The sequence below is a fragment of the Myotis myotis genome, unplaced genomic scaffold, assembly GCF_014108235.1.
Source record: "Myotis myotis isolate mMyoMyo1 unplaced genomic scaffold, mMyoMyo1.p scaffold_m19_p_14, whole genome shotgun sequence".
NCBI lineage: Eukaryota > Metazoa > Chordata > Mammalia > Chiroptera > Vespertilionidae > Myotis > Myotis myotis.
The window spans coordinates 25653142-25679123 of NW_023416318.1; the positions used below are offsets into that span (position 1 = coordinate 25653142).

Here is a 25982-nt window from a genome sequence, read left to right on the forward strand (position 1 = left end):
GAATATATTTAAAATAAAGAGAATCAGCCCAGCCTGCATGGCTTGGTGGTTGAGCATCGACCTATGAACCAGGAGGCCATGGTTCTGATTTCCGGTGAGGGCGCATGCCCAGGTTGTGGGCTCAATCCCCAGTGTGGGGGCGTGCAGGAGACAGCCAATCGATGATTCTCTCTTATCATTGATGCTTCTATCTTTCTCCCTTCCTCTCTGAAAGGAATAAAAGTATATTAAAAAATAAAATAGAGAATCACTGAGGAAGCACATTAAAAATGAAGATTCATAGGCTTTGTCCAAAATAATCTGATTTAGTAGGTCTGAGATAGCACCCACCTTAATAGAGTCTCCACTTTGAAAAAGACTTCTCAAAATGCCGTAGGCATAGCATAGCTGACCCTTTCCCCTGTCTATTAGGAATTCAGCCTACTTACTATGTTAAAGCAGGATGGTGCATAGTAGAGGTAGTAGCAAACAATTTAGAGATCAAATGAAACTACAAAGATTACAGATAAGGGACCCAAGACTTATGAGAAATATGGAGATAGCTGGCTTAGTTCTCCCCTCAAAGAAGTTGAAGCTGTTAGCCAAGACAGAAGGCTGACTTATTTTTTAAAAAACGTTTTATTTAAAAATAATTATGATATGTATTTTTAAGATCTTCTGAGCTAAACTATTCTAATACAGTTTTTAAGATATTCCCCCCAACCCTCCCTCCCCCCGCCCCCCCACTTACAAGAGAAAGCATTTGGCCTAATTATTCTCAAAGTGTCTTCTAGCACTAACCTTTCACAATTCTAACTCCCTCCCCTCCTATACTATTAATCCAAATGTGAGGGTAATTTTATTTGTCTTAGTTCACTGATATAGCAAATATAATTTTTTGATTTATTAAATAAATTAATTTTAATGGCTTTGGTCTCTTATCCTATTATGTTAACAGGAAACAAGGGCACTATTAGAAGAGAAGCTAACACTTACTGGGAACCTGGTGTCAAGTCCTGGGGCTTGGCTTCTGACATAAAGTAAAATTAACTACTGACATAAGCACCTTATGAAGTAAGCAGTCTCCCTACAAAAGAGGAAGTGATGCCCAAAGAGGTGAACTGACCTGCCCAGGATCACACAGCTAGTAAGTTAAGGCATATCTGGGCCTAGGTTTGTATTTAAAGTGCATGCTCTTTCTGTGTGTGCGATTTTCTACTAAAATCTCCAAACAGCCTTCCAGTAGCCAAATGTATTAACCTTTTCTCAAACAAAAATATCTTTGACCGGAACTACTGAAAAGGAGGAAAAGTAAAGTATTTTATGGCCACTTTTATGTCCTTATTTAGATATGTATGTCTAAAATACGACAGGATAAATTTGTGTGTCATAGGGTAGTGGAGAAAATAAAGAAACTAAATGATCTGCCATTGACTATATGACAACATTGCTGTGGACATTTTATTCACTTTAAATATTGTGCTGTAAAACGTCCAGAACAAGATCTGTGGTACATGGTAGGCAAGTACAAAGGACAGCCAGCAGAGTATGTTTTGTTAGAGTGAGTCATTCTACGCCATGAGAGAATAATCACTGACTGTGTACACCAGGAACATACTTGGAGGGAAACACACTCATATCAAGGAGAAAGAAACAGATAAATGCAGAGAGGGGCAACCTATTATAAATAAGTTTCTTGGGATTAACAGAGGCCAAAACTTACATGTGAGGCTCTACTATGTGCCCAGTTTTAGCTCAATGCTGGGCAGAGAGCAGTTGCAAAATAAAAATTTGTTGAAAGGATTTCAGTCACTAGGACACAGTTTACATAGTCTCCCATTTAAACAACCTAACAATTTCTTTCTTCATTATCTTGACTTCATTAGTTATATATACTATAATTTACATAATAAATCTATTATTTAAAAACTTTCAATAGGTACAATTATGGCATTTCATTAGGCTGGAGTCTAAACTGCTTGGATGAGATTTACTTTGGAATCACATTATCCAAGCAAAGAAAAATACAACCAGTTCATAAGGCAGAACAATAATGAAAAATGTGAGACAAATGCCTGCCTTAGAAGTTTATCAATACCTCTTATATACACATATACAGTGGGGCCTTGACTTACGAGTTTAATTCGTTCCGTGACGGAGCTCGTAACTCAAATTACTCGTAAGTCAAATCATAAAGTGAACGAGTGAGACACGTGATGCTGGGCTGATGTTGTGGCGTTCACTGTGACATTCGCTGTGCCAACTAGCGGTGGGGTATCTGAAGCTGGCTCATAACCTGAATTTTTGCTCGCAACTCAAAGCAAAAAATCGGCTTAGAGACAGCTCGTATCTCGAAAAACTCGTTAGTCGGGACACTCATAAGTCAAGGCCCCACTCTATATTCACAAAGTAGTTGAGAGTCCTTTTATATGATCCTTTAGATGAGGTTCAGTGGCTGAGAACTCTATAATGAGACACATGGTCAGAAACCATTAAGACTTTCAGTGTTCTTTTCTTCCCCTGAACTTTATTACCCTTTAGTTGGGGAGAGAAAGAAGTCCGTTTTCATCTGCAGTATCTAAGATTTTACAGATCACTGGAGATTCAACCTAAAGAACAACAACAATAAAATCAGTAAAAAGTTGTTAAGATGAATACTTGCTTTATTCAGTATTATTCTGCTGAATGAATACACATATATAAATTTGTTAAATGTATACAAGCCCTTGTTTTGGATAAACCATCCAGTTATTTCTACAAATAAAGCTTTTTGAAAAACAATTTTTAGTCATCAATATAAAATACCAAAAAGGTAGAGGAGATATTTTTATCTCTAAGTAAAAGAGATGACAGAGAGCCCTGGCCAGTGTGGCTCAGTTGGCTGGAGCGTTCTTCCATACACCAAAAGGTGGCAGGTTGGATTCCCAGTCAGGGCACATATCCAGGTTGCAGGTTTGATCCCCAGTCAGCGCACATGCAGAAGGCATCCAATCGATGTTTCTCTCTCTCTCTCTCTCTCTCTCTCTCTCTCTCTCTCTCTCTCTCTCTCTCTCCCTCCCCTTTCCCCTCTTAAAAAAAAAAATAAATGAGACAAAAAAGGACAAGAATAAGAGGAATACGTAGTTAAACATACTAGGTTTTACACAACAAAAATAGAAGATTATGACAAAATAATCAGTGTGAACTTCACGAAGGCAAAGGAAAGTGTACCCAAAGAAGGGCCAGGTGTTGAAATTACCAGATGTTAAGATAATTATGATAATTATGATGGAGAAAATAGTGGGAAAGGTAAACAACATGTTTGAATAGATGGGGAATTTTAGCAGAGAAAAGCAAGCCATAAGAGTTAAAGGAAAATGATAGAAATATAAAAATATGTCAGAAGTAAATTCGTTCAAAGAGCTGGATGGGAAACAGCAGAGGAAAGTTATCAGATGACCACAAAAAGATGTAAAAAGATGTTTATGTGAGCCTTATTCATATAATAAAAAATAAGAAAGAATATCTATCTATAGAAGAATGGATGGATAAGCATATGTGGTATACTTATACAAAAGAATATTATTTAGTAATAGAAAGACAATGAAGTGCTGATACATGCAACATGGCTGAGTCTGAAAGATGCTAAGTTAGAAGCCAGGCATAAGAAAGTTTGTATGCTATATAATTACATTCATATGAAATAAAAAATAGAATGGACACTGATATATAGTGTCCAAAATTACAAAGAGGTATCTTTGGGGATTCAGGAGTATTGACAGGGAAGGGGTATAAGAAAATTTTCTGCAGTGACAGACACTTTGTTTTGAGTAAGAGTCACAGCCTATATAATAAAAGCCTAATATGCTAAGTATCTGATCGATCTGTCGGCTGTTCAACCAACCAAAGCGTAATATACTACTGATAAGCTAAGGCTGCTCAGCCACTCGCTATGACACGCACTGACCACCAGGGGGCAGATGCTCCGACCAGTAGGTTAGCTTGCTGCTGGTGTCCAGTCGATAGGGACTGAGCGAGATGGGAGCCCTCCCTGGAGCCCTCCCGCGGTCCCTCCCTCATTGGCCAACTTTCCATGTCCCTCCTTGGCCCCGATCATGCACTGGTGGGGTCCCTCAGCCTGGCCTGCACCCTCTCTCAATCTGGGATCCCTTGGGGGATGTCAGAGAGTGGGTTTTGGCCCGATCCCGCAGGCTAGGCCGAGGGACCCCACTTGTGTATATAAATTGTCAAAATTCATCAAACTCAACCCTTAAGATCTTTGCATTTAATTTTATGTATATTATACACCAATAAAAACATAACTGTTTTTATAGAAGTAGTATTAAATGTTAGAGACTACTGAAGGTCTTTTTAGACTTAATGCTAAAAAGTAAAATGTGGCCCCAAACTGAGTTTCTGAGTATTATTATTTTTACTTACCCCAAGGATATACTGACAGGAGTGAGGCTCTAGCATATATACAGTAACAGCATGAGGAGAATCTGATTCTTTACACCTAAAATATAGAGTACTTTAAGGTACTGCCCAAACCATACAAAATTAATTTTAATTGTTTTCATCTTAAGCTATAAAAATTCCACATAAGTGGACCTGTATAATTCAATAAGGAATTGAATAATACTTTATTATTATTTATGATTTAATAATTGTTATAAAATACTTATGATTATGAATAAGCACAATTATTCATAATTACATTTTACATTTATGAAAACTTTTGCCCATAGGTAGTAGATTAAAGAGAAAGGCATGAAGCAAAATTTGATGGGCCAACTTACTTTAGTTTTACAGTCACCTGTCTTGGTTTGTCAGTAATATCACAAATATCTCCATTCCCGTAAAAATGTGACACCATCCTGAATCAGAAACACACACATGCTTTATTAAACTAAAATTTCACTAATTTAGAGTAATTGTGATGTATAGGAAGAGAGGACAGAGGGTCAGTTGTGCATTAGTGAAAAAAAATCTGACTAATAAAATATTCTTAAAAAATCCCTATTTTTAGGGCTATGTCACAGAGTCTTTCAGATTCTATAAAGAGAATATAAACTTGAGATACTTTGTATTTGTTTAGTAAGAATGATCTTCAACTTGCACATTATTTATCTGTCTACAAATGATTAGGGTTTAATTGCTTTTACAAACATTGTTCTTTTAAAATTAACCGTTTCTCCAGTCCTGTAAATTGTTTGCTTAGGGGAAGAGTTTTCCCTTCTTCCCATCCTCCATCCTGCTCCACCCATTCAGATGCTGTAGGGCAGGTGTGAAAAGATAAAGCCTAGATTAAGCTATAAACTCCAAACAAGCAGGATCCAAAGAAAGCTTTAATTCTGCTAGCTTCACACTCCTGTGCTTTGCTCAGAGAGGGCCATTAGACATTATTTGTTGCCATGAGCTATTTTCACATGAAACATACACAAACATAAGAAAATTCCTTCTGTTTAGTATAGTTTAATTTTTCTAATACTTAAATGCCAATCTCTTAATTTTGCTAACTTTGGTTTTGGTTAGCCCAAGAAGTCAGCACATTCTGAAAACAGTCTCTCTGTACTGTCTGTGGTAGGAAGAACAAAGTTAACACCCAAGAAGGGGGAAAAAAATGAATAATTTAAAATTCACTGGGCAATAGACTACTAGAAAAGCTAAAGCTTAGTTATTATTGGGAAACAAGAGGTTAATTTACTTCAGCTATAACAAGATATTCCAATCAGCCCCAAAGAGATGAGGTAGATTTTTAAAAAGCCACTGTTTAACTATTTTCAACCATTACGTCACAAAAGTTAAATAACAAAGGGAAATGCTAGAGTATATTTAAATAGACCTAAGTAACTTAAAGAGGTAAGCATTACACATGAAAGATGCAAATACTCTGTAACAACTTCAGACCTAACACTTGGTCTGAGCCATTGTTACACCACCACTACCACTCTTATTACCATAGCATCCCGCATGGTTAAAGGCAGCAGCCCAAATTTACTGCATGCTATTGCCTGAATTATCTTATTTAAATGTCACAATAATCCTTAAGGCAAATACTAATCGATAAGAAAAGTGAGGCTTAAGAAAATTATGAAATTTGCCCAAGGCAGTTAAAAATTTGAATCCAGGGCAGTGGACCTCAGAGACTTGCCTTAACTATTACACTAAGTTGTTTCCCCGTTACACACAAAAAAACTACCCTAAGAGATGTGCCTGAAAAAACTGATCAGAGATTTTACTTGAGGGTTTAAATGTTATGTTTTTCAACATTCTGAGTTTTACATATTCTACTAATCGATCCAAAGACAAAAAAAGTTAATCTTTACCTGACTGTCTGGGTACCATCGTCTAGAAGGTGATAGGCTCTAGCAGTGTTCTTCTTAGCCCATTCAATATGCTCTTCTTGGTTCCATGTCCCGACAACCACAGAAGTTTTCCCACTATCCTTGTCCTAATATATGAAGAAATATGTATGATAGCTTGATATCATCAAGCAGACATTTATGCTGATGGTCTATAAGCTGTAGTCCCTATGCTCATATGCACACTGGATACCTATATTTAGAGGTAATAATGTTTTAGTCAAACTTGACCATTAGAAATTTGAGCTGGTTATCTTTTTTATTCCTTGTTTCCCTGGAAAAGGAAACTGCTTTCTAATTAGACTAGCTTCAGACATAACTATTTTTGACTCTTCAATTTCCTTCTTCTCCTACATCTATCATCCTGTCAATTTTTTTTCTGGGAGATGTTCTCAGCTCAGACTCTTCCTTTACATTTCCACTGCCAACATCTCCCCGCAACCAAGAGTTTAATCTCTCATACCTAGATGATATGACCACAGACTACTGTGATTCTTAATTAAATCTTTGGCCACTATCTCTTACCCAGAACCACACTGCAGCTACACTCAGCCTGTCTCCATTTACTACTCCTTCAAATGCAAACCTTCAAATGACACTACTCTTCACACTATGCATTTGATACCAAGCTCATTTTTGCATCAAGACTGTTCAGAAACCCCCTTTCCCATTCTGCTTTTATTATTGTTTTTTAAAATATATTTTTATTGATTTCAGAGAGGAAGGAAGAGGGAGAGAGAGATAGAAACATTAATGAAGAATCACTGACTAGCTGCTTCCTGCACGCCTCTTACTGGGGATGGAGCCTGCAACCCAGGCATGTGCCCTGACTGGGAATCAACTGTGACTGCTTGGTTCATGGGTTGATGCTCAATTACTGAGCCACACTGGCCGGGCTTATTATTTTTTTAAACACTAATGTTGTCTTATATGTGGACTTTATTCTCCCTTCTCTTTTTTCCTTCCCTGAACCCCTTCCTTCCTGTATTCCTTTCCTTCTTCCTATTTTATACCAGGCACTGTGCTGGGCACTAATATACACCTGATTAGTAGAATTAAAAACCCTTACAGTGGCAAGTGAAAAAGGCCTGGAGTTTATTGCCTAGTGGCAGAGAGGGCCATTAGACATTATTTTAGCAACCTATAAGTTCCTAGACAGACATGGATTAAGAGGTTAGAGATGGAGCATTCTGCCTGGGGTTGAATTCTAGTTTTACCACTTATTTCCTATGTGATTTTAGCCAGGTTACTAAAGCTTTGTTTTTGTTTCCTCATCTTGGAATAACAATACTCACCTCTTAAGGGTTATTATGAGCATTAAATGAGATAATTATGTGTAAAGTACTTAGAACAGGGCCTGGCATACAGTATATAGAGAGCACTACATTTGTTAACTATTATTATTTTTGTATTTTCCAAAGCTCCCAGCAGAGTCCCTTAGAATGTTCCAGGTTATATGATCTTGACCAAAATAAGGATAAAAAACTAGTGTAGGCAAGTGAATGGGAAAACAGCCACTGTTAATGGGAATGTAAACTGGTCCAACCCTTAGGAAGGCAATTGTTCAGAATGCATATACTTTGCCCTAGTAAGTACACTGCTAGAAATATGCCCTATGAATATACTTAAAAAAGTTCACCAATAGAACTATTTAAAAATGCTCACTAATATGCTATCACAGCAAAACTGAAAGTAACTTAAAGGTCCATTACTATAGGTCTGGCTAAATACATGTGGGTACAGACTTAATCCTCTGTACCTGCTGAAAAGATCAGTTGTTGCTGATAAGGAAAGATCTCCATGATACTACTTAGTACATCTTTTCTGTATAAATAAAAAGGTTATATCAACATTTATGTATATGCATTTTTTTTTTTTTCTTGTGGAGGGTTAACTAAGAAAGAGTTAACAGCAGTTACTTTTGGGGAATGGAACAATGATGGAAGAGAATTTTACTTTTCATTCTAAATTTCTGGCATACATATATGCCTTTAATTAAAAAAGCCATGGGGTTATTGTCTGGATTATAGATAGAACATATACTTTATCTTTTTTCTGTATAAACAAATGTTAGTAAAAATAAAACATCTACAAAGCAGCAAGAAGAAATGGAAAGAATAGTGAAATCGAACTTCTCAGGCTTAAGTGAATAAAAAAAAGTCCTAGTTTATAGATGCCTCATAAATTTGGAATGATTTAAATGTGCAAGGTGAGTTGATGATCTTTCCTGGTATGATCCATCTTGGAATTTAAAATTGGCTTAAAACATCTCAGGAAGTCAAATATAACATTTTCTAATTACTAGTTATTATTTCTTTTTGGAAATAAAAAGAGCCTTTTAAAACAGCCAGGTCAATATTTATTAGTGTGTTTTCAACATCTAGTAGTTGAACTTACCAAACAAAGTACATGTATGACAAATAAAATTACTGGGGCTAAACTTCTGAATTTAAGCAGCTTAGCTCAAGTATGGGAAAATATACCAATTTATGAAATTATAAATAAAGGGAAGAATAAAAAGCCAACTTGTGTAATCTTAAATTTTATTTTATTTTAAACGTAGATGATATGGTACCTTCTTTTGGCTGAGAAACTTGCTGTATTTACCCTATTTTACTAACTATCGATGATGTACTATCTTACCATTCACTTAATTTAAAGATGAATTATAGCTGTATAATTTTTCAGCGATAAAAAAGAATGAAATCTTGTCATTTGTGACAATATGGAGAGGGTATTATGCTAAGTAAAATAAGTCAGACAGAGAAATACCACGTGAATTCACTGATATGTGGAATCTAAAAAAAAAATGAATAAACAAAACAATGGGAATAAAAAATAAAATTTAAAAAGTTACAAAACAAAACACTAATTTCTTCTTTATTTACAGAAGCTGGTATTGGAGGAACCCCAGTGAAAGGACAGCAGGGGTTGTCCCAGTGGTGTAAAGGGTGGAGACCAGAAGAGTGAGCTGTTAACTTGGCAGATCACCTTCATGAATTTTTGAATGTGGGATGGCAGATCTGGTACTTAGTTTAGGGTTCTAAGTGCAAAGGTTACCTGAGGTATAGAATAAATTAGTATGATTTTGAACGTTGGCAGCCAGCAGCTAGTGAGGAGAGGAAAGGCCACAGGGATGCCCAAAAGGGAAAGTTGGATTGAAAAGAAAAAAAAAGATAAAGATTAATTATAACAATGACTAATTTCTCAGTCAAAGCTAACAAGGTTAGCCACCCTAACTTATTCTTCTTCCAGGCTCATAGTAATACAAAAATCTGAGTAGTTAATAAGCAATGTTCCTTTATGATGATTGACTGAGTTAAACAGTGAGTTTTACATTTTTTAGAATTTAGACAGTTTAATGAGTATTTTTATATTAAAATCATCTCATAATTAAAAGTAACACCAACCCGTTTGTTTCCCCATAAAAATGTTTAAAACTAATACATCTAGTGGAAGATTGGCATAAATGCTATTTTATACCTCATGGTATTGATGGACATGTTTGCCATAGCAGAATTCATATTTCCACCAACCAACACCCTACAGAAAAGAAAAAAGATCAAGTTACGTATAGAGAAGGGGGGACTAGGGCCTGTCTCAAGATTGCCACACAATAGTAATAGAAATATATATATATATATATATAATTTAAAAAACCTGGAATAGCAATAATATGGTTGAAAATTAAAAATTACTGACAAATAGACAAATGCAGAGAACAACTGCTGTACTGCTTTGATAAAATAAAATGAAAATTCCACTTGTAAGTGCATTTCTCACTGAAGCTATTGGTCAGGGGCAAAGTTTTACCTTTGTAGATGTTAACTCAAGTTCTTAAAAAAATATATATATTTTATTGTTTTTTTACAGAGAGGAAGGGAGAGGGATAGGGTTAGAAACATCGATGAGAGAGAAACATCGATCAGCTGCCTCCTGCATACCCCCCACTGGGGATGTGCCTGCAACCAAGGTACATGCCCTTGACTGGAATCGAACCTGGGACCCTTGAGTCTGCAGGCCGACGCTCTATCCATTGAGCCAAACCAGTCAGGGCAAGTTTTAAATGTGATTGCTATCCAATCATTGATGCCTATTCCAGTGATCAACCAGAATCACATGTGTCTCAGTTATATATATTGTCTGTCACATAAAGGTCAAGTTTTAGCTTGTGAGTAAAGAGAATGATAATGGCTCTGGATTAGAGTATAGTAAGATGCAGAGAGAAAATGTCCACTGAGAGGCTTCCAGAATGTTGCCATTTCTCTATATAGACCAAAAACTTTTTCAGTGTTGCTAATGCCCCTTGACTAAATGACATGCAAACAAAAGCTGTAAACTAAATATTTAAACGGAACATTCACTTCTCACCCCGTGAAAGCAGTAAGAACCACTAAGGAACTCTTTTATAAGTTGGTCATCTGTCAGTTTGGATATGTGTGTTGTTCCAACAGTGAGCATAGGCTGAGAACCAACAGCAATGGGTTTGTGGACTGCTGGAAATCTCTCTTCTTTAGTTGATTGCAAATCTTCCTAAAATTAAACACATATATTTTTAAGGGCTTCTTTGCCACACTTAGTTTTTTTTCAGTTATGACTTACATTATTATTTTTATACTGTAGAAAACATGGAAAATAGAAGTTATCCATTCATTTTTTAATGTGTTTTTTAAAAAATGAATTTTGCAATTCTTGAAAAATGTTAGTTCCATTTACTCATTAGAGGTATGGTGACCATTATTCCCATGCAGGGATAATTTCCATTTCATACATTTTGTATCATTATTATCTTTTAAAAATATTTGTACTGATTTCAGAGAGGAAGGGAAGGGGAGATAGAAACATCAATGATGAGAGAGAATCATCTATCGGCTGCATCCTGTATACACACTACTGGGGATCAAGCCTCAACCTGGGCATGTGCCCTGACGGGGAATCAAACCATGACCTCCTGGTTCATAGGTTGATGCTCAACCACTGAGCAACACTGGCTGGGCTTGTCTCATTACTTTTATAAAGTATTTTGCTACTTGTTAGATTTTGTGTTTCTACATTTAGTTTTAAAAAATGTGGTTATTTTAAACCATCTATTTTGTGTGTAGAGGTTGTTCAATAAAGGAATAAATGTCTGTTAAACTAAAAAAAAATTTAAAAATGTGATTATTATGGGTAAAGAATAACAAGCAGGGTAAAGAGAAACTGAGTGGGAGAAAATACGTATATTAGTTATAATTATGCAATTATAGCAGGGGCTGGGGGAACCTACAAGTTAGTCAAGGAAGACACCAGCTAATAAGGGTGCAGGCACCAGCAGATTCACAGAGGCTGGGGTAATTCAATAGACTTTAACAACAAATCGGAACATGAAGACTTCACAAAGAGAAAACCCTTGGCTAAGTCTTAAAGCATAAATAATAATTTGTGACTTATGTGAACGTCTGTGTGTGTTTTGTGTCTGTGTGTGCATACACATGTGAACTTAAGAGGTAAAGCAAAGATGTGAGGAAGGTATGGTATGATATTTAAAGCTAGAAAGATAAGCAGGCACTATATGGTGAAAAACTATACAATCCCAAGAAGTTTGGACATTCTGTTATAGGTTTTGGGCAAAGGTATGGAGCGATCAGGTTTTTAAGTAATCACTTACTTCAGCAGTGGCAGGGAAGAGGGAAGAGTAAGAACAAATCAGGAGGTGAGGAGCCAACTTAGGATCTGCAAGAACCCAGGCCAGAGATGAAGAGAATTTAAAGTAAGGGAGTGAAAGAGGAAGGGTGGAGAGGATAGTTTTGAACGAGGTGAATGAGTTAGAAGCTGGGTATTGACGGTGAATGAGGAGGAAATGAATCTAGACCAGAACTGAAGAAGTGAGTGTACCAATTAAAATTGAATAAAATAATTAAAAAAATTAAACACAAAAAGGGTTTCTAGTAAATGTACAGTAGACATGCTATCTCTTCTTTCACCTGCTGGAGGGGCCATTGAACAACTGTGGTTCTTTTTATTTCAGCTTGGAAGTCATTGGGCAGTTACTCTAGAAACTAATGACCTTATCCTGTCTCCCCTTCAATATTAAGGAAGAACAAAGATTGCGCAAATGGCTTCTTATCTTTTGAAAGGACCTTGAATTTTATGTATGACTCTTTCCACATTCAGAACCTACTATGCCCCTGGCACTAAATGCTGAGCATTAAGAATGAAATATAGTCCTAAGGAGCTAAGGTCTAATAGACTCAACTATTTATTTAGAATACATGAGGCCACAGTAAGGTTAGTGAAGAAAAACAATACTGCACAGTGAGACCTGCAGCTGAGATAAGGACAAGTAGGAAGAATAAAAGCATGACCATTTGTTATTGCTTCTTGTGGACAGAAAATCTACTGTCATTTTTAAGAAAAATTATTACAATAAAAGCAAGATGAAGTAGTTTGTATAGTAGGGTTTATTATTATTATTATTTCATTATTATTATTTTTTAAAATATATTTTATTGATTTTTCACAGAGCGGAAGGGAGAGGGATAGAGTTAGAAACATCAATGAGAGAGGAACATCGATCAGCTGCCTCCTGCACACCTCCTATTGGGGATGTGCCCGCAACCAAGGTACATGCCCTTGACCGGAATTGAACCTGGGACCCTTCAGTCCACAGGCCGATGCTCTATCCACTGAGCCAAACTGGTTAGGGCAGGTTTATTATTATTATTATTATTATTATTATTTTTTTTTTTTTAATATATTTTATTGATTTTTTTAGAGAGAGGAAGGGAGAGAGATAGGTAGTCAGAAACATCGATGAGAAGAAAAATCGATCAGCTGCCTCCTGCACATTTCCCACTGGGGATGTGCCCGCAACCCAGGTACATGCCCTTGACCGGAATTGAACCCGGGACCCCTCGGTCCGCAGGCCAACGCTCCATCCACTGAGCCAAACCGGTCTCGGCATAGGTTTATTATTTTTAAAAAATATTTTGTTATTGATTTCAGAGAGAAAGGGAGAGGGAGGGCAAGTAGTAGGGTTTAGAGCTTTATAAAATAGACTCCTAATAGTCTAGTAATCTCTAAATTAACATAATATATTAACAGGCAGAACATCAAACCAAAATTCTGAAAGACAGATGTGTATTTCTGTTTAAAAAGAAAGAAATTATTTATCTTTATTGATCCATTTTTAAAAGACAAACCATAGGCCAAATATCAATTTTTAAAAGAAAAGCTATGTGTAACACACTCAATTTATTGTATGTACTCTATATCTGGAAAAGGAAGTACTGAGAAAATACTGTTAGATAATTCTCATACCTCTTTATTTCTCCTGAAAGGCACCCTTAGAATTTCTTCCTGCTGTTCCAACTGTCTCAGGGTGAGGGGCTTAAATGGTGATCCTGGCAGTGATTGGCAAAATATGTCATTCACAGGAGATGCTCGGAATCTGTTAAAATTAATACAGCATTAAAATTAAGCATATGGCAACTTTAAAGCATGTGCATTTCATGTTTAAAATATTAAATCCACATCCTACCTATATTTAGGATGATTGCACAAGAGTGGTGTCAAAATGACAACTTCATATTCACAAGTTGTAACTTCGGCTACTGAAAGAATTTCATGCTTAGATTCAGGATGACATATGTACATCACAGTACTTGATCTGGGCCGGTTCTGTTTCAAACTACAAGGTGTACCATTTCCCATTCCCACAGGATAATAGGGTGTCATCTGACCTTCGATATTTTTAGTGGGAATCTTAAAAAAAGAGTATAGAACAGACTTTTCATTAGAAATGGGGGTAGGAGTGAAGATGGGAGAAGCACTTAATCTGAAAGGAAGACAACTATATTTTATTTACAAATTCACATTTATAAAGGTAACTTTTATGTATTTCTATGAACTCTCCCTCTAATAGTCTTTTGACTCGTAAGTTCTTATTTGAGGAAACACATTTTCAGAGCTAATTTAATACAACAAAAAAAATAAATTGTTTATTCAGTACTAAAATAAAGATGTTAAGTAAATGCACATTAATATAAAAGGCTATAATATCATGTTTAATATGAATTATTTTTAATAGTTCTAAAGAAAGAGACTAAGGTAAAAATGTAGGAATATACTATATGGATCTGGTCAGAGCTTTCTTTACTAAAATCTCAGTGCATTGCTGTGATAGAGCTTAGATTCTGGAGATTTGAAGTTTGATTTGTCAAAATGTGGAGTTACATAATAAAACACTATCTTCTAAAACAGGAATCTAAATATTGTATTGTTCATTAATCTGCTTACTCTTCTTCCCTGTTATTAATATTAATAGACATATTTTCAGCACATAAATTCTTCAATAGCCGAAACCGGTTTGGCTCAGTAGGTAGAGCGTCGGCCTGCGGACTGAAAGATCCCGGGTTCGATTCCGGTCAAGGGCATGTACCTGGGTTGCAGGCACATGCCCAGTAGGAGTTGTGCAGGAGGCAGCTGATCGATGATGTTTCTAATTATCTATCTCTCTTCCTTCCTCTCTGTAAAAAATCAATAAAATATATATATAAAAAAAATTCTTCAATAAATCTATTTAAAGCCAGCAAAAGATAAATGGAGAAATTTTCATGGAATGGGGGACAAGGGGGAACATTAGGGAGGATTATTAGGGAGTTAGCGGAGACATCATTATCTACATAAACACAAGAAAAACCTAATGTAAGGGCTTTGGAGGCAGGGAGCTCATCTTGTATCACTTTGGTACCCTGTCAGTGCATGTCCAAACAGACAATAAATAAATGTATCCAGAGAAAAATATTTTGAGATTTCTTATATGTTATTTTCATGCTAGTGTCTAGAATTAGAGAGTCCTGGGTTTAAAACTAAGTACTGAATTTACTAGTTTTATAACTTTGATCAAATTTCAGTTTTTGCCATTTGTAAAAGTAGAATAATATACAGGGTGGGACAAAAGTAGTTTATAGTTGTTTGTATAGAAAATAATATAATAATGAATAAATAATAATATAAGACTAAAGTGTTTTGTGTACTCACAACTATAAACCTACTTTTGCTCCACCCTAAATATACTCTAAGGTTGTGGGAGAATTAAGCATTACCTTTTGTTACATGCCTGGCACAACACTTGCCTTATAAATTAGAACTCAATAAATGTTAATTTTCTTCCCTTACCCTTTTCTTCCTTTTCCTTTATAATTTCACATTTTGAATTTTATCTTGCTATCCTCGAGAGCCACAGTAAATAAATATTTTATCTCAAAGGTAGTCCATAAAATGAAAATCTTTTAAAATAGCAGTGCTGTGTGTTTCTACATTTACCTTTACCAATTCTCCCAAAGCCACCCTTTTAAATTATAGGCATCCCTTTTAAGTGATTTTTAGGGTCTGCTGTCATTTCACTTTATTCTATTAAAAGTATCATTCTGATATAAAGCCATTTAGAGAAATATCCTCTATCAATAATTTAACTCTGTAAATTCTTAAGATTCAGAAAGCATTCATTGAATTACAGGGGCATTTAAAAACTGTGATTAAGCACCATAAAGAATCATTCTTTTTAAATAATCCAATTCAGTTATCAATTATGCATTCACATTCAATAAACATTTATGAAGTGCCTCTGTTATGCTTGGCACTCTGCTTTGCCCTGCAGGGGGTAAAGATAAAAAGATAAAAAGATAAAAAGATAAAAGCCAGTCCCTGCTTTTAATATGCCTGTAGTCTGGCACCTTGTTATTTATATAGATAAAAACTTTTAAGTTTATCTATCTACCTACCTACCTACCTACCTATCTATCATCTATTTTAGAGAGGAAAGGGGAGAAAGAGAAAGAGATAAGCACTGATTTATTGTTCCACCCATTCATGCATTCATCGGTTGACTCTTGCATGTGCCCTGACCAGTGATCGAACCTGCAACCTTGACGCATTGGGGCTATGCTCCAACGGAGCTACCCAGCTAGGGCCTACATAGATAGTTTTATCTGTTTTACGCACAGGAGATAGAGACCAAACACAAAAGCTCTATTGTAATTGTTTTCATGGTTAAAGAGAGGGAACCTCTGCTAAGCACAAAGGTGATATAATGATGTTACAGAAACTTTCCCAGACATGCCTTTGGTAAAGTTGCTTATTTTTGTATGAACTTAAAAGTAAATGAAAGTATCATAGTGTAACTTTTCTCAGAAAAACCTAACATATTGCAAATTTCTTTCACCCCATCTTTTGAGATATCTGATAAAGTTAAAGAACACATGGTTATATTCTGTTAATGAAGTTATATAAATTCATGCCTAACAGATGTTAAGAGAGAAAAATCAACATTTGTCACTTGCCTCTTTTGATTTTTCCTTTTCTTCTGCTTCTTGTTCTGTGAAATAATATGAGAGTAAGGTAAATGTAAAGAATGACAGTGACTACATACAAGACACAAATGATTAAGTTTTCAATCAACTCTGTAATCTTAAACTTCTTTCTAGACATACATGTACTTTTTATCTTACTAGTCTTACCAAGTTGAAATGGTGTTGTTTGAAAGGATAGTCATATTTAATCTTTGCTTAGGAAATACTCTATTTGATGCAAAAAAACCCCCACCTGGTAACAATAGTATTCTTTTACAGTATTTTTATCTCAGTAAAAAGTTTAATCATAAATTAGTGATCAATTTGAATATAAATAAAATATTTCACAACTTGAGGGACACATCTACATGTCTATTTCAACATATAAAAACTTTGCTTAAACCAAGCAAGACTAGCACTATATAATACTAGTAGCCCTGCGCACGAATCCGTGCACCAGTAGGTCGCTGCCCCCCTCCTGTAGCTCTCTGCCTGCTGCCCCGCCCTCCTGTAGCTCCCCCCGCCTCCCCACATAGCTTGTTGCCCTGCCCACTTCTGTAGCTCTCCACCTCCCACTTGCTTGCTGCCCCGCCCCATCCTGTAGATCTCCGCAGCCTGCTTTTATCTCGCTGGCCCACCCTCCTGCTGATCCATGATCTGGTTGTGATGTGTTTGGTCGTTATACCTCAGGGCGTAATGGCTAATTAGCATATTCCCTTCTTATTATATAGGATAACACTAACATGTATCTCTTATGAGATTTAAAAAATATATATTAATAGGTAGAAAAAAACATAATGTTTGTTAAAGCAGAAAAGAATGAAAAGATCTTTTTGAAAAAGTTTTCTAAAGGAATTACTCAAAAATTTATTTTAGTGTTTTAAAATTCATAGTCTCAAAAAAATATTTTAAATCCCAAACTGAACATTTACTTTATATCAAATTCCAGCGTTACTATCAAGTCAGTATAGACACAAACCTTTTTCAGGTAGAAGAGTCTTAGCCAACATATTCCCAAGGTAGTACTCGTGAATATTTACTTTCTATATTTAAAAATAAAATAAAAATATGAGTATTTTGCAAATATATTTTTCAAAAATACAAACTTAAAACTGTTAATCTCATTATTAGAGTTCTCCTTTTTATAATGTTCCATACTTTGTATTTTCTTTTTAAGATTTTTAAATTTATTTTTAAAGAGAGAAAGGAAGGGAGAAGGGGAGGGAGAGAGAGAGAAACATTGATTTGGCTGCCTCCTGCACACCCCCTACCTGGGATTGAGCCCAAAACCAGGGCATGTGCCCTGACCCGGAATCTATTCAGCAATCTTTGGTGCACGGGATGATGCCCGACCAACTGAGCCACACCTGCCAGGGCATGCTTGGTATTTTGAAGGAAAACATACCTGACCACTTTCTTTCTCTTCATGGTACTGCCGAATATGTTTTCCATGACATACTTCATAAGTCCAATAAGACTCAATCTAAGAAAGAAGGATGGATTTAAATACACAAAACCCGCATAACTCAATTAAGTTACTTTTTGATACTTAAGGTAGATAAGATTTCCCCCAAGATTTAGAGTAAGCTTTCATTAAATGAAACTTACTATTATGCCTCAGAAAAAAAATGAAATTTCTGAAGTCTATTCATCGTTTTCACTAATTAGCTATATGTGAAAATTCTGTGAAGAAAATAGCTATAGAATAGCCACCAGGCTTAGGGATCATTTTTCCAAGTAGCTTACAAGATAATTATTAATATTTTTAGTTAAAATTGTATATAAGGAAAATTTCTTTTGATCTGAAAAACATTCAAAACTGGTAAGTGATATTATTTGATATTGGTATTATTGGGTGTTTGCTACATACACTATACGGAATTTAAATAAACAAAATACTATTAAGCAATAGCTTAGATTTACATTTAAAAATTTGATACAACATAAAAGAAATGCAGAATTATATTCAAGGGCCTATTAGCTGCTGAAAATTTATTTTCTAGTTATCAAGTGAACATAAAATACATACTCTGTAGGAACAACTGCTTTGTTTAAATAGTGGCTCCAGTAGCTCTCTTGGATTAGGACCTTTATAATCCTTTTCTTCTTCCTATGAAAGAACTAGAGTTTAATACTTACAATTATGCTAGAACTTCACCCAACTCTACTGTTGGTTGTTAACTCATTGGTCAAATCACAAACGCTTGGAAATAAAAAGGAAAAAAAAGTCAAATTCTATATCATAAAAGCCTAATATGCTAAGTGTCTGGTCATCAGTTCAACCAATTAAAGAGTAATATGCTAATGATATGCTAAGGCCGCTCAACCGTTTACTATGACATGCACTGACCACCAGGGGGCAGATGCTCCGACCAGTAGGTTAGCTTGCTGCTGGGGTCTGGCCAATCAGGACTGAGCAAGACAGGCCGGACATGCCCTGAAGCCCTCCTATGGTCCCTCCCAGGCCCTCATTGTGTACTGGTGGGGTCCCTCGGCATTGCCTGCGCCCTCTCAAAATCCGGGACCCATCGGGGGATGTCAGAGAGCTGGTTTTGGCCCGATCCCACAGGCCAGGCTGAGGGATCCCCACTGGTGCATAAATTCTTGCACTGGGCATCTAGTCCTTTAATAATAAACTATGGTATACCACTTCTTTCAAAAGAATTGAAGTATAAAATATGGAGCCATAGAATAATCTTCCATTCTTTCTTCTCTTAAGAAAAGGTTTCTGAGTATCAATTTCCTGAACAATTCTTATAGACTATTTCAGAATTTTTAAATGATTTTGCCCAAATTCTAGCTATAAAAGCCTCAGAATAGTTGAATCTTGTTGAATATATTGAAAAATTTTAAGGTACTTCTTAGTTTTCTAGGTATTTTTACACTTCAGATTTGAATGCCAAATATATATATATATGTGTATGATTGTGTGTGGGTGGTTTGTGTCTTAAATAGGTTTAAAACAAAATTAAACAGCTGTTACAGATTTCAAATCTGAACAAAACTAAGAAGCACTCACTGAGTTTAATATTTCCATTTCACAGATCATGAAAATATTACATAATTAGCTCAATAAATTTATTGAGTAGAAGAACTGAGTTTCAGATTTTTTTCAAGGTTTCATAGCTAACTATAGCCTATACCTCAGCCTCCTGGCTCCTAGGCTGATGTCCTTTCCATTTTACCATGCTGCCTCTCCTGTTTCATCTTGAAAGAAGTCATTGCCTTAAAGGATGGATAAGAGGCAGTTAGTTAGGGCATTTTAGGAGGAAGAAATGGGCATGAGCTAAGGCAGTGAAAAAGCATAAGGTGCCTAGAGATTTATTAGCAATTCTTTATTAAAAATGTCACATATATATTTAAAAATTATATCTTGTTACAAAACCTTCATTTCTATAAAGGAAAGTAAGAATGGAGTTAGACTTTTATTCAAAACATCAATAATTTGTGGCTAACTTTTTCCAAGTTGAACTATAAAATCAAAGACTTCAGGATAATAGAAGTGACTATTATTACAAAACATGATTATTGAAAACCTGTCATTCAATTTTATTTTAAAGTATGAAGTTGCAATGTTTTAAAATATCTTTGGTGACAGGGATTATCAATATACTTATAAAAACATACCTCATCCCCACCTGTCACAAGAGGAAGAATGCATTTATATTTTTCTTTTTGTGTAGTTGTCATGATGACATAATTATCTTCTTTATACAAAACTCCAGTTGTGGGCTAGACAGAGAACAAAACATACATATTACTTTCTCTGGTTAAATTGCATTACACTGATAACTTACAGTCCTCAGTAAAACTTATTCATCACTTCAACAGAGGATTTTAAAACATATCTCCAAAGGAAAAGGGAAAAGATATATGTATTTTTAAATAACAAAATGAAGATGACACACTTTATCCTGGTGTTAGAATACAACAGAAAACTATAAACAAAACGAAAGTTTGAAATATAAAGAAAGAAGTAGTAATGCAACAAATTGAAGTTAAAATATGGGTTAAAAATATTAAGAGGCAATGTTCATGGATACACTATTACTGAATACTTGTTACTTCTACTAACAATTACCACCTTTATGTAGGAATCTACAGCACTTTATAAAGGTACTTGCAATTGTGTTGGATGGGACACTTGAACAAAATATAGTACCGTATTTTTCACATTTGGATACTGCACAGATAAATTACTTCTAAAAGAAAAAATCACCATAGGTCATTTGTGCTGACTTAACTTTTTTTAAAGTATATATCATGGGTCAGCAAATCTTTTCCATAAAGGGCCAGATAGTAAATATTTTAGGCTTTGTGGGCTTTATGGTCTCTGTAACTACTTAACTATACCACTGTAGTAAGAAAGTACATAGGCAATATATAAGCAAATAGGAATGACTATGTTATAAAAAAATTTTATTTACAAAAACAGGTGGTGGGCAAGCACAAAGGTGTTATTTACCAACTCCTGATATATATCAACAAAACTATCCCTAAATCTTTCTATATTATGAAGCAAAACAAATTCACAAATCAAATACGAACCAATGTAATTCAAATGAACATTTCATTAATAACTGATATTATTTTAAAAAATCTCCGTGATAGCAAATGTGTCACTAACTACTAAGGCAGAGATTTCACGGTCTATAATATGTGTTCTATGATAATTCAATTCTCTCTTATCTTTTCTCTTCTTACAGTACTATGAAACCACTATACTATTTGGCTATACTATTAAGTACCTTTGTTCTTTTCTCAATTTAACAAAAACAACGTTTAACCATAATAAAACCAGTACTACTTGACACCAATGTCATCTTAAATACAAATGCAAATTAGGGCAATGTTTTCCCAATAAATCGAAATGAAAAAATAGCAATAAAAATAAGCTGTATTAGCTACATGAAAGTACAATTTTAAGTCCTTTACAGTCCTCCTTGCTCCTCAAAACAAGTGTTCTATCCATCTTACAGAAAAGGAAACGGAAGTTCAGAGTTTAAATAACTTGTCCAAGGTAACACAGCTAGTAAGTACAGTTTCCATATTCTGTGCTCTTAACTGTTTTAATGTGTTTCAGTCGGCTTTTGTTAACATTTTCTTAGATTATTATATAGATTCCTGGTTTATGGTCAAGGATCTTTTTTTTAAAAAATTAAATTTATTGGAATGACATTGGTTTATAGGATCATATAGGTTTCAAGTGTATATTTCTATGACACATGATCTGTATATTGCATTGTGTGCCCACCACCCAAAGTCAAATCATTTTCTGTCACCACATATCTGGCCCCTTTTACCTTTTAAAAAAGATTATTATAAGAGGGGAATAAAAAAGATTTGAAAGTTAGAGTTGCAAAGTCAAATTTACACTAATGGAATACTTAGAAACACTTGTTTAGTTGAGCCAATAAACTGCTGTAGCGTAATGCCTCTCAATGTTTTACAATATTCAGTATTCGTACATGATAGTGAGTTCTTCAAACATGACTCACATTTCTTAACAATGGATGGTCTGAATTATTGTAAAATCATTGCTGTACTGTAATGAAGGCAGATATTAGCATATACATGTATTCGCCTTTATTTGTGAAGTATCTGCAGCTCTAATGCTCAGAGTTGAATTCTATAGCAATATCGACTTATTTGCTGACATGTTCACCACAATGCTAACAATGGAAAAAGGAACTGTTTGCCGGGTGGTGTGGCTCAGTGGATTGAGCATCGCCCCATGCAGCAAGAGGTCACCTGTTCCATTCCCAGTGGGGCACCTGCCCAGGTTTCAGGCTCAATCCCTAGTAGAGGGCGTATAGGAGGCAACCAATCAATGTTTCTCTCTGATGGACTTTTCCAATTCCTCTCTCTGAAATCAGTAAAAAACAACAAACAAACCCCAAAAACTCATCTCTCTGCTTTTTGTTTTCAAGGTCTAGGGAAGGGGTAACAAGAAATAGAAGCCATCACTATTTTGTGTGAAGATGCAAAGATCTGTCTTTCATTAGCTCAGGAAGGGCTGCTTTCCTCATCAATAAAACAGACCCACAAGAAATGATTCTATCTGAAAATTCTTCACTGAACAGAGAGTCACTTATTGGGATGATAAAGAAAAATTTGTAACAAACTTTACCCTTCTTTTGTGTAATGGAAATTACTTGGAAAAAGTAACATTTTAAAAACTTTTGTGATTTTCTAAGTTAAAACTTTTTTTCGATCTACTACTAAAATGCTTCCTTCTGATTTTATGAAATAGGCTCTTAATTTAAGAAAATAAAATAAATTCTGCATGTACATAATTACAGATGGTGTAAAAACCTGTTTTACGTAAATTAAACCTTAAAGTATTTTCATTGTAACAGGTAATATTAGTGACTTGATAAATATCAGATTTTAATATAATGACACTAAACAAAGGGGCTTGGTACTTTAAGGTTAAAGAACTTTACAGATATCTAGACAGGGGAGAAATCCCTAATGTTTGACATGAGTCTGGAGGAATTAAGATAGAGAATGAGAGACAAAACTATCCGAAAGGCTGTAAAATAAAGTCAGTGGTACAACTTGTCAACATATATAACATGCTCGGAACACCCATGGAGTAGGTCACCACTCTTCCAAAGTGCAGTGTTTGAGGAAAGTTTTTGAGTGGGAATACATTTCTATATTAACAACAGACGTAGAGAAAATTAGACTTATTTTGTAGTTTTATTTTAAAATCCATGAACTCCGTGAAGTAATGAATAATTACTGACCTAGAAGTGATATTTTGATGACCTAGAAGTGATATTTCAGAAGGAAAATATATACACAGACAAAATTTAATGCTAAAAACCAGTAAAGACTATCATAATTAATTAATGTAAACATTTTAAAATTTACCAATTTTTGGTGCTTAATACTTTTTCCAAATAAATTTGGAAGCAAGATTGTAATGATTATGTATTTCTTGATGTATATGAATGGGACGATGATTTAAAGCACAAAATACTTTTAGACCTAAAAGGAATCCAGATCTAATCCAGTCCCTTCCAATTTTAGATGGCAGAGAGATAAAGGCCCTCTCCCTACTTCTTGCAGCTGCTTAGTTTTACACAAATGTCCAACCAACTGACCCATAAAAAAACAAACGACAGTGCCAGGTGAGAAGAGCTGCAGTTTCAATTACATAAAGTAGGAAAGGGAAGCCTTAAGACTATAAAAATAGTTTTTTAAAAAAACAAAAAACCAATGATGTCTCTTGGGCCTTATTTTTGCTTGAGGGCTACAGACCTTTTGCCAACTCATAGAAAAATGTTTAGTAATTCAAACTTAAAAAAAAAGAAAAAATAAGTCTCCCCAAATCTTCAACTGTCCCCATCTTAGATTATGCATTGCCAAAGAAAAGTAATTAAAAACAAAATTTCAAAATAAAATTGACAGATATGTGAAAGGTTGGTATAGCATTTCCTGTTTTTAGCTAGTAAACAGCAGTGCAGAAAGAAAACTGAATAATAACTGGGTAGTCACCTCTAAAAAGGCTAATTTAAATCATCCACTTCTAGGTTGGTGAGTTTGGTAGGGCCATATATCGGCATGAGTTTTTAAATTAAAGAAAAAACAAACAAACACAACAACACAGGTGCACGAGTAAAACATTTTAATGACCAAATTTTTTAAACATTTGTCATGTTCATTCCACGTGTGCTGTCTGGAAACAATAACCCCAACCCTGCTAAAGTTATATCTGACTCACAGCTGGTATATATTATCAATACAGGGTGAGGCAAAGTGGGTTTATAGTTGTTCCTATGGAAAGGAATACAACGATTAATAATTATACAAGAATAAACTCTGTTTTGTGTACTCACAACTGTAAATCTACTTTTGCCCCACCCTGTATTTCATGGCATTAACCCAAAGATAAACCTGTCTTCCCAGAGAAATATTTACTTAGATAAATCTGAACTGCCAGAATAAGAGAACTGAAAACCGGGGGGAGGGTGGGGCGGAGAAATAAAGCAGGTGTGAAATATTAGCAAAAACGAACATTTGCAAATAGAAACTGGTTGCGGCAAGGATGACATCCCTTTTCCTGGTACATCTTGTTTCAATGAAATAGCAATAGAGCAATATACTAAGATAAGTTCCCCAAGTGGAATGACTATAGGTAATTGGCATAAAAAATTATTTAAAAAGTTTTCCATTCCCAAGGGCTTCAGTTTGAAACAAATCCATCACTACAGGCTAAGTATCAGATACGCACCATTTTCATTGGCTGACAGTGAGTGGATAGGAAGACTTTTCAGCAATCGACTCCCCGAAGGGAAGGACCGCAGAATTTCATTACGGTGAGGTTATACGTATGTTCATTATTGGAAAACTCATCATAAAAATCTCACGTTCTGGGATCTTAATGAACAGTCAGTCGTAATGCAACAAAACTGTAAAGGATATTCTACACTGAGCATCGTAAACATCTCCGGCCAAAGAGCCATCTCAAACACAGCTCTGAAGGGAGACGAGCTGTGCACAGATGGACGTGTGCGCATAAGAGAGAGAAGAATGAAGATGAATGAGAGGGGGGACTCCTCTCGGCGGGAACAGGGGTGTGTGGGCAGGACGGTGTGCAACAGCTGGAGTGACTTTCCAAAGAGAAGGAAGAGCGCTCGCCTGCCGTGGTGGTAGGAAGCCCTCCTCCCCGGGGAGGGAGCGTGGGTAAAGCGAGTCTAGTGCGACAGATTCAAACAGTGATCAGCTGGCCGCTGGGTCCCCAGGGCTCAGCCTGGGGGCACCTCCACATGCCGCGTTCGGGAAGCACTTGCGGTCTAGAGATGAATGAATGAACGGACGCGGGGCGCACCGAGTTTTGGAGGGGGGAGAGGGCACGCGCCTGCACCGGTGGTTCTAGGAGAAACAAGCGCAGAAGACCGAGGCAAGGGGCCGAACCCTGAACGCCGCGGGGAAGCGAGATGGATACGGACTCGCGAGGGCACTGACCAGAGAGAACTCGGTGCCGGGCCAGTTGACTCGGAAAGGGATGTCATCGCTGAGTTGGGGGAGCGCTCGGACGCCGCCGGACGCCTCTAGGAGGCCGCAGAGGACCAAGAGCACCGGTCCGCCCGGGCCCAGACTCCGCGCGCCGCCGCCTCCTTCCTCCATCCTCCACCGCCGATCTCGCCAGCCGCCGACACAACCTCCTCTGCCACCGAGGAGAGGAGGGGAGGAGGAGGAGGAGGAGGCGGCGGGACTACTTAAACGCCCAGGCAGCCCAGGGCCCAACCGCCGCCACGTCTCCTTCCGGAGAGCCGGGCTACGCCGCCCCTGCCCCCGTGGGCCACCCGCCACCGTT

At 36.2% G+C, this 25982-nt stretch overlaps 1 protein-coding gene across 6 annotated transcripts; it reads right to left on the reverse strand.

Moving 5' to 3' along the window:
• Positions 1-2250: 2250 nt before the first annotated feature.
• Positions 2251-25976, reverse strand: ERLEC1 (endoplasmic reticulum lectin 1). Of its 6 annotated transcripts, none has more exons than XM_036334589.1 (14): positions 25631-25974; positions 20282-20386; positions 18684-18764; positions 18060-18137; positions 17634-17697; positions 16646-16680; positions 13843-14066; positions 13623-13752; positions 10695-10856; positions 9807-9866; positions 6288-6412; positions 4758-4835; positions 4399-4474; positions 2485-2588 (listed from the first exon to the last, which is right to left on the reverse strand). In XM_036334589.1, exons 1-14 carry the CDS (start codon positions 25790-25792, stop codon positions 2517-2519), a joined length of 1452 nt encoding a protein of 483 aa, XP_036190482.1. In that variant the 5' UTR covers positions 25793-25974; the 3' UTR covers positions 2485-2516. The 6 variants fall into 6 exon arrangements, with proteins under 6 accessions (XP_036190486.1, XP_036190482.1, XP_036190488.1 ...); XM_036334595.1 differs by lacking the exon at positions 25631-25974 and adding an exon at positions 19798-19879 and having other exon boundaries at positions 20293-20386; XM_036334594.1 differs by lacking the exon at positions 25631-25974 and adding an exon at positions 19798-19879.
• Positions 25977-25982: the final 6 nt, after the last annotated feature.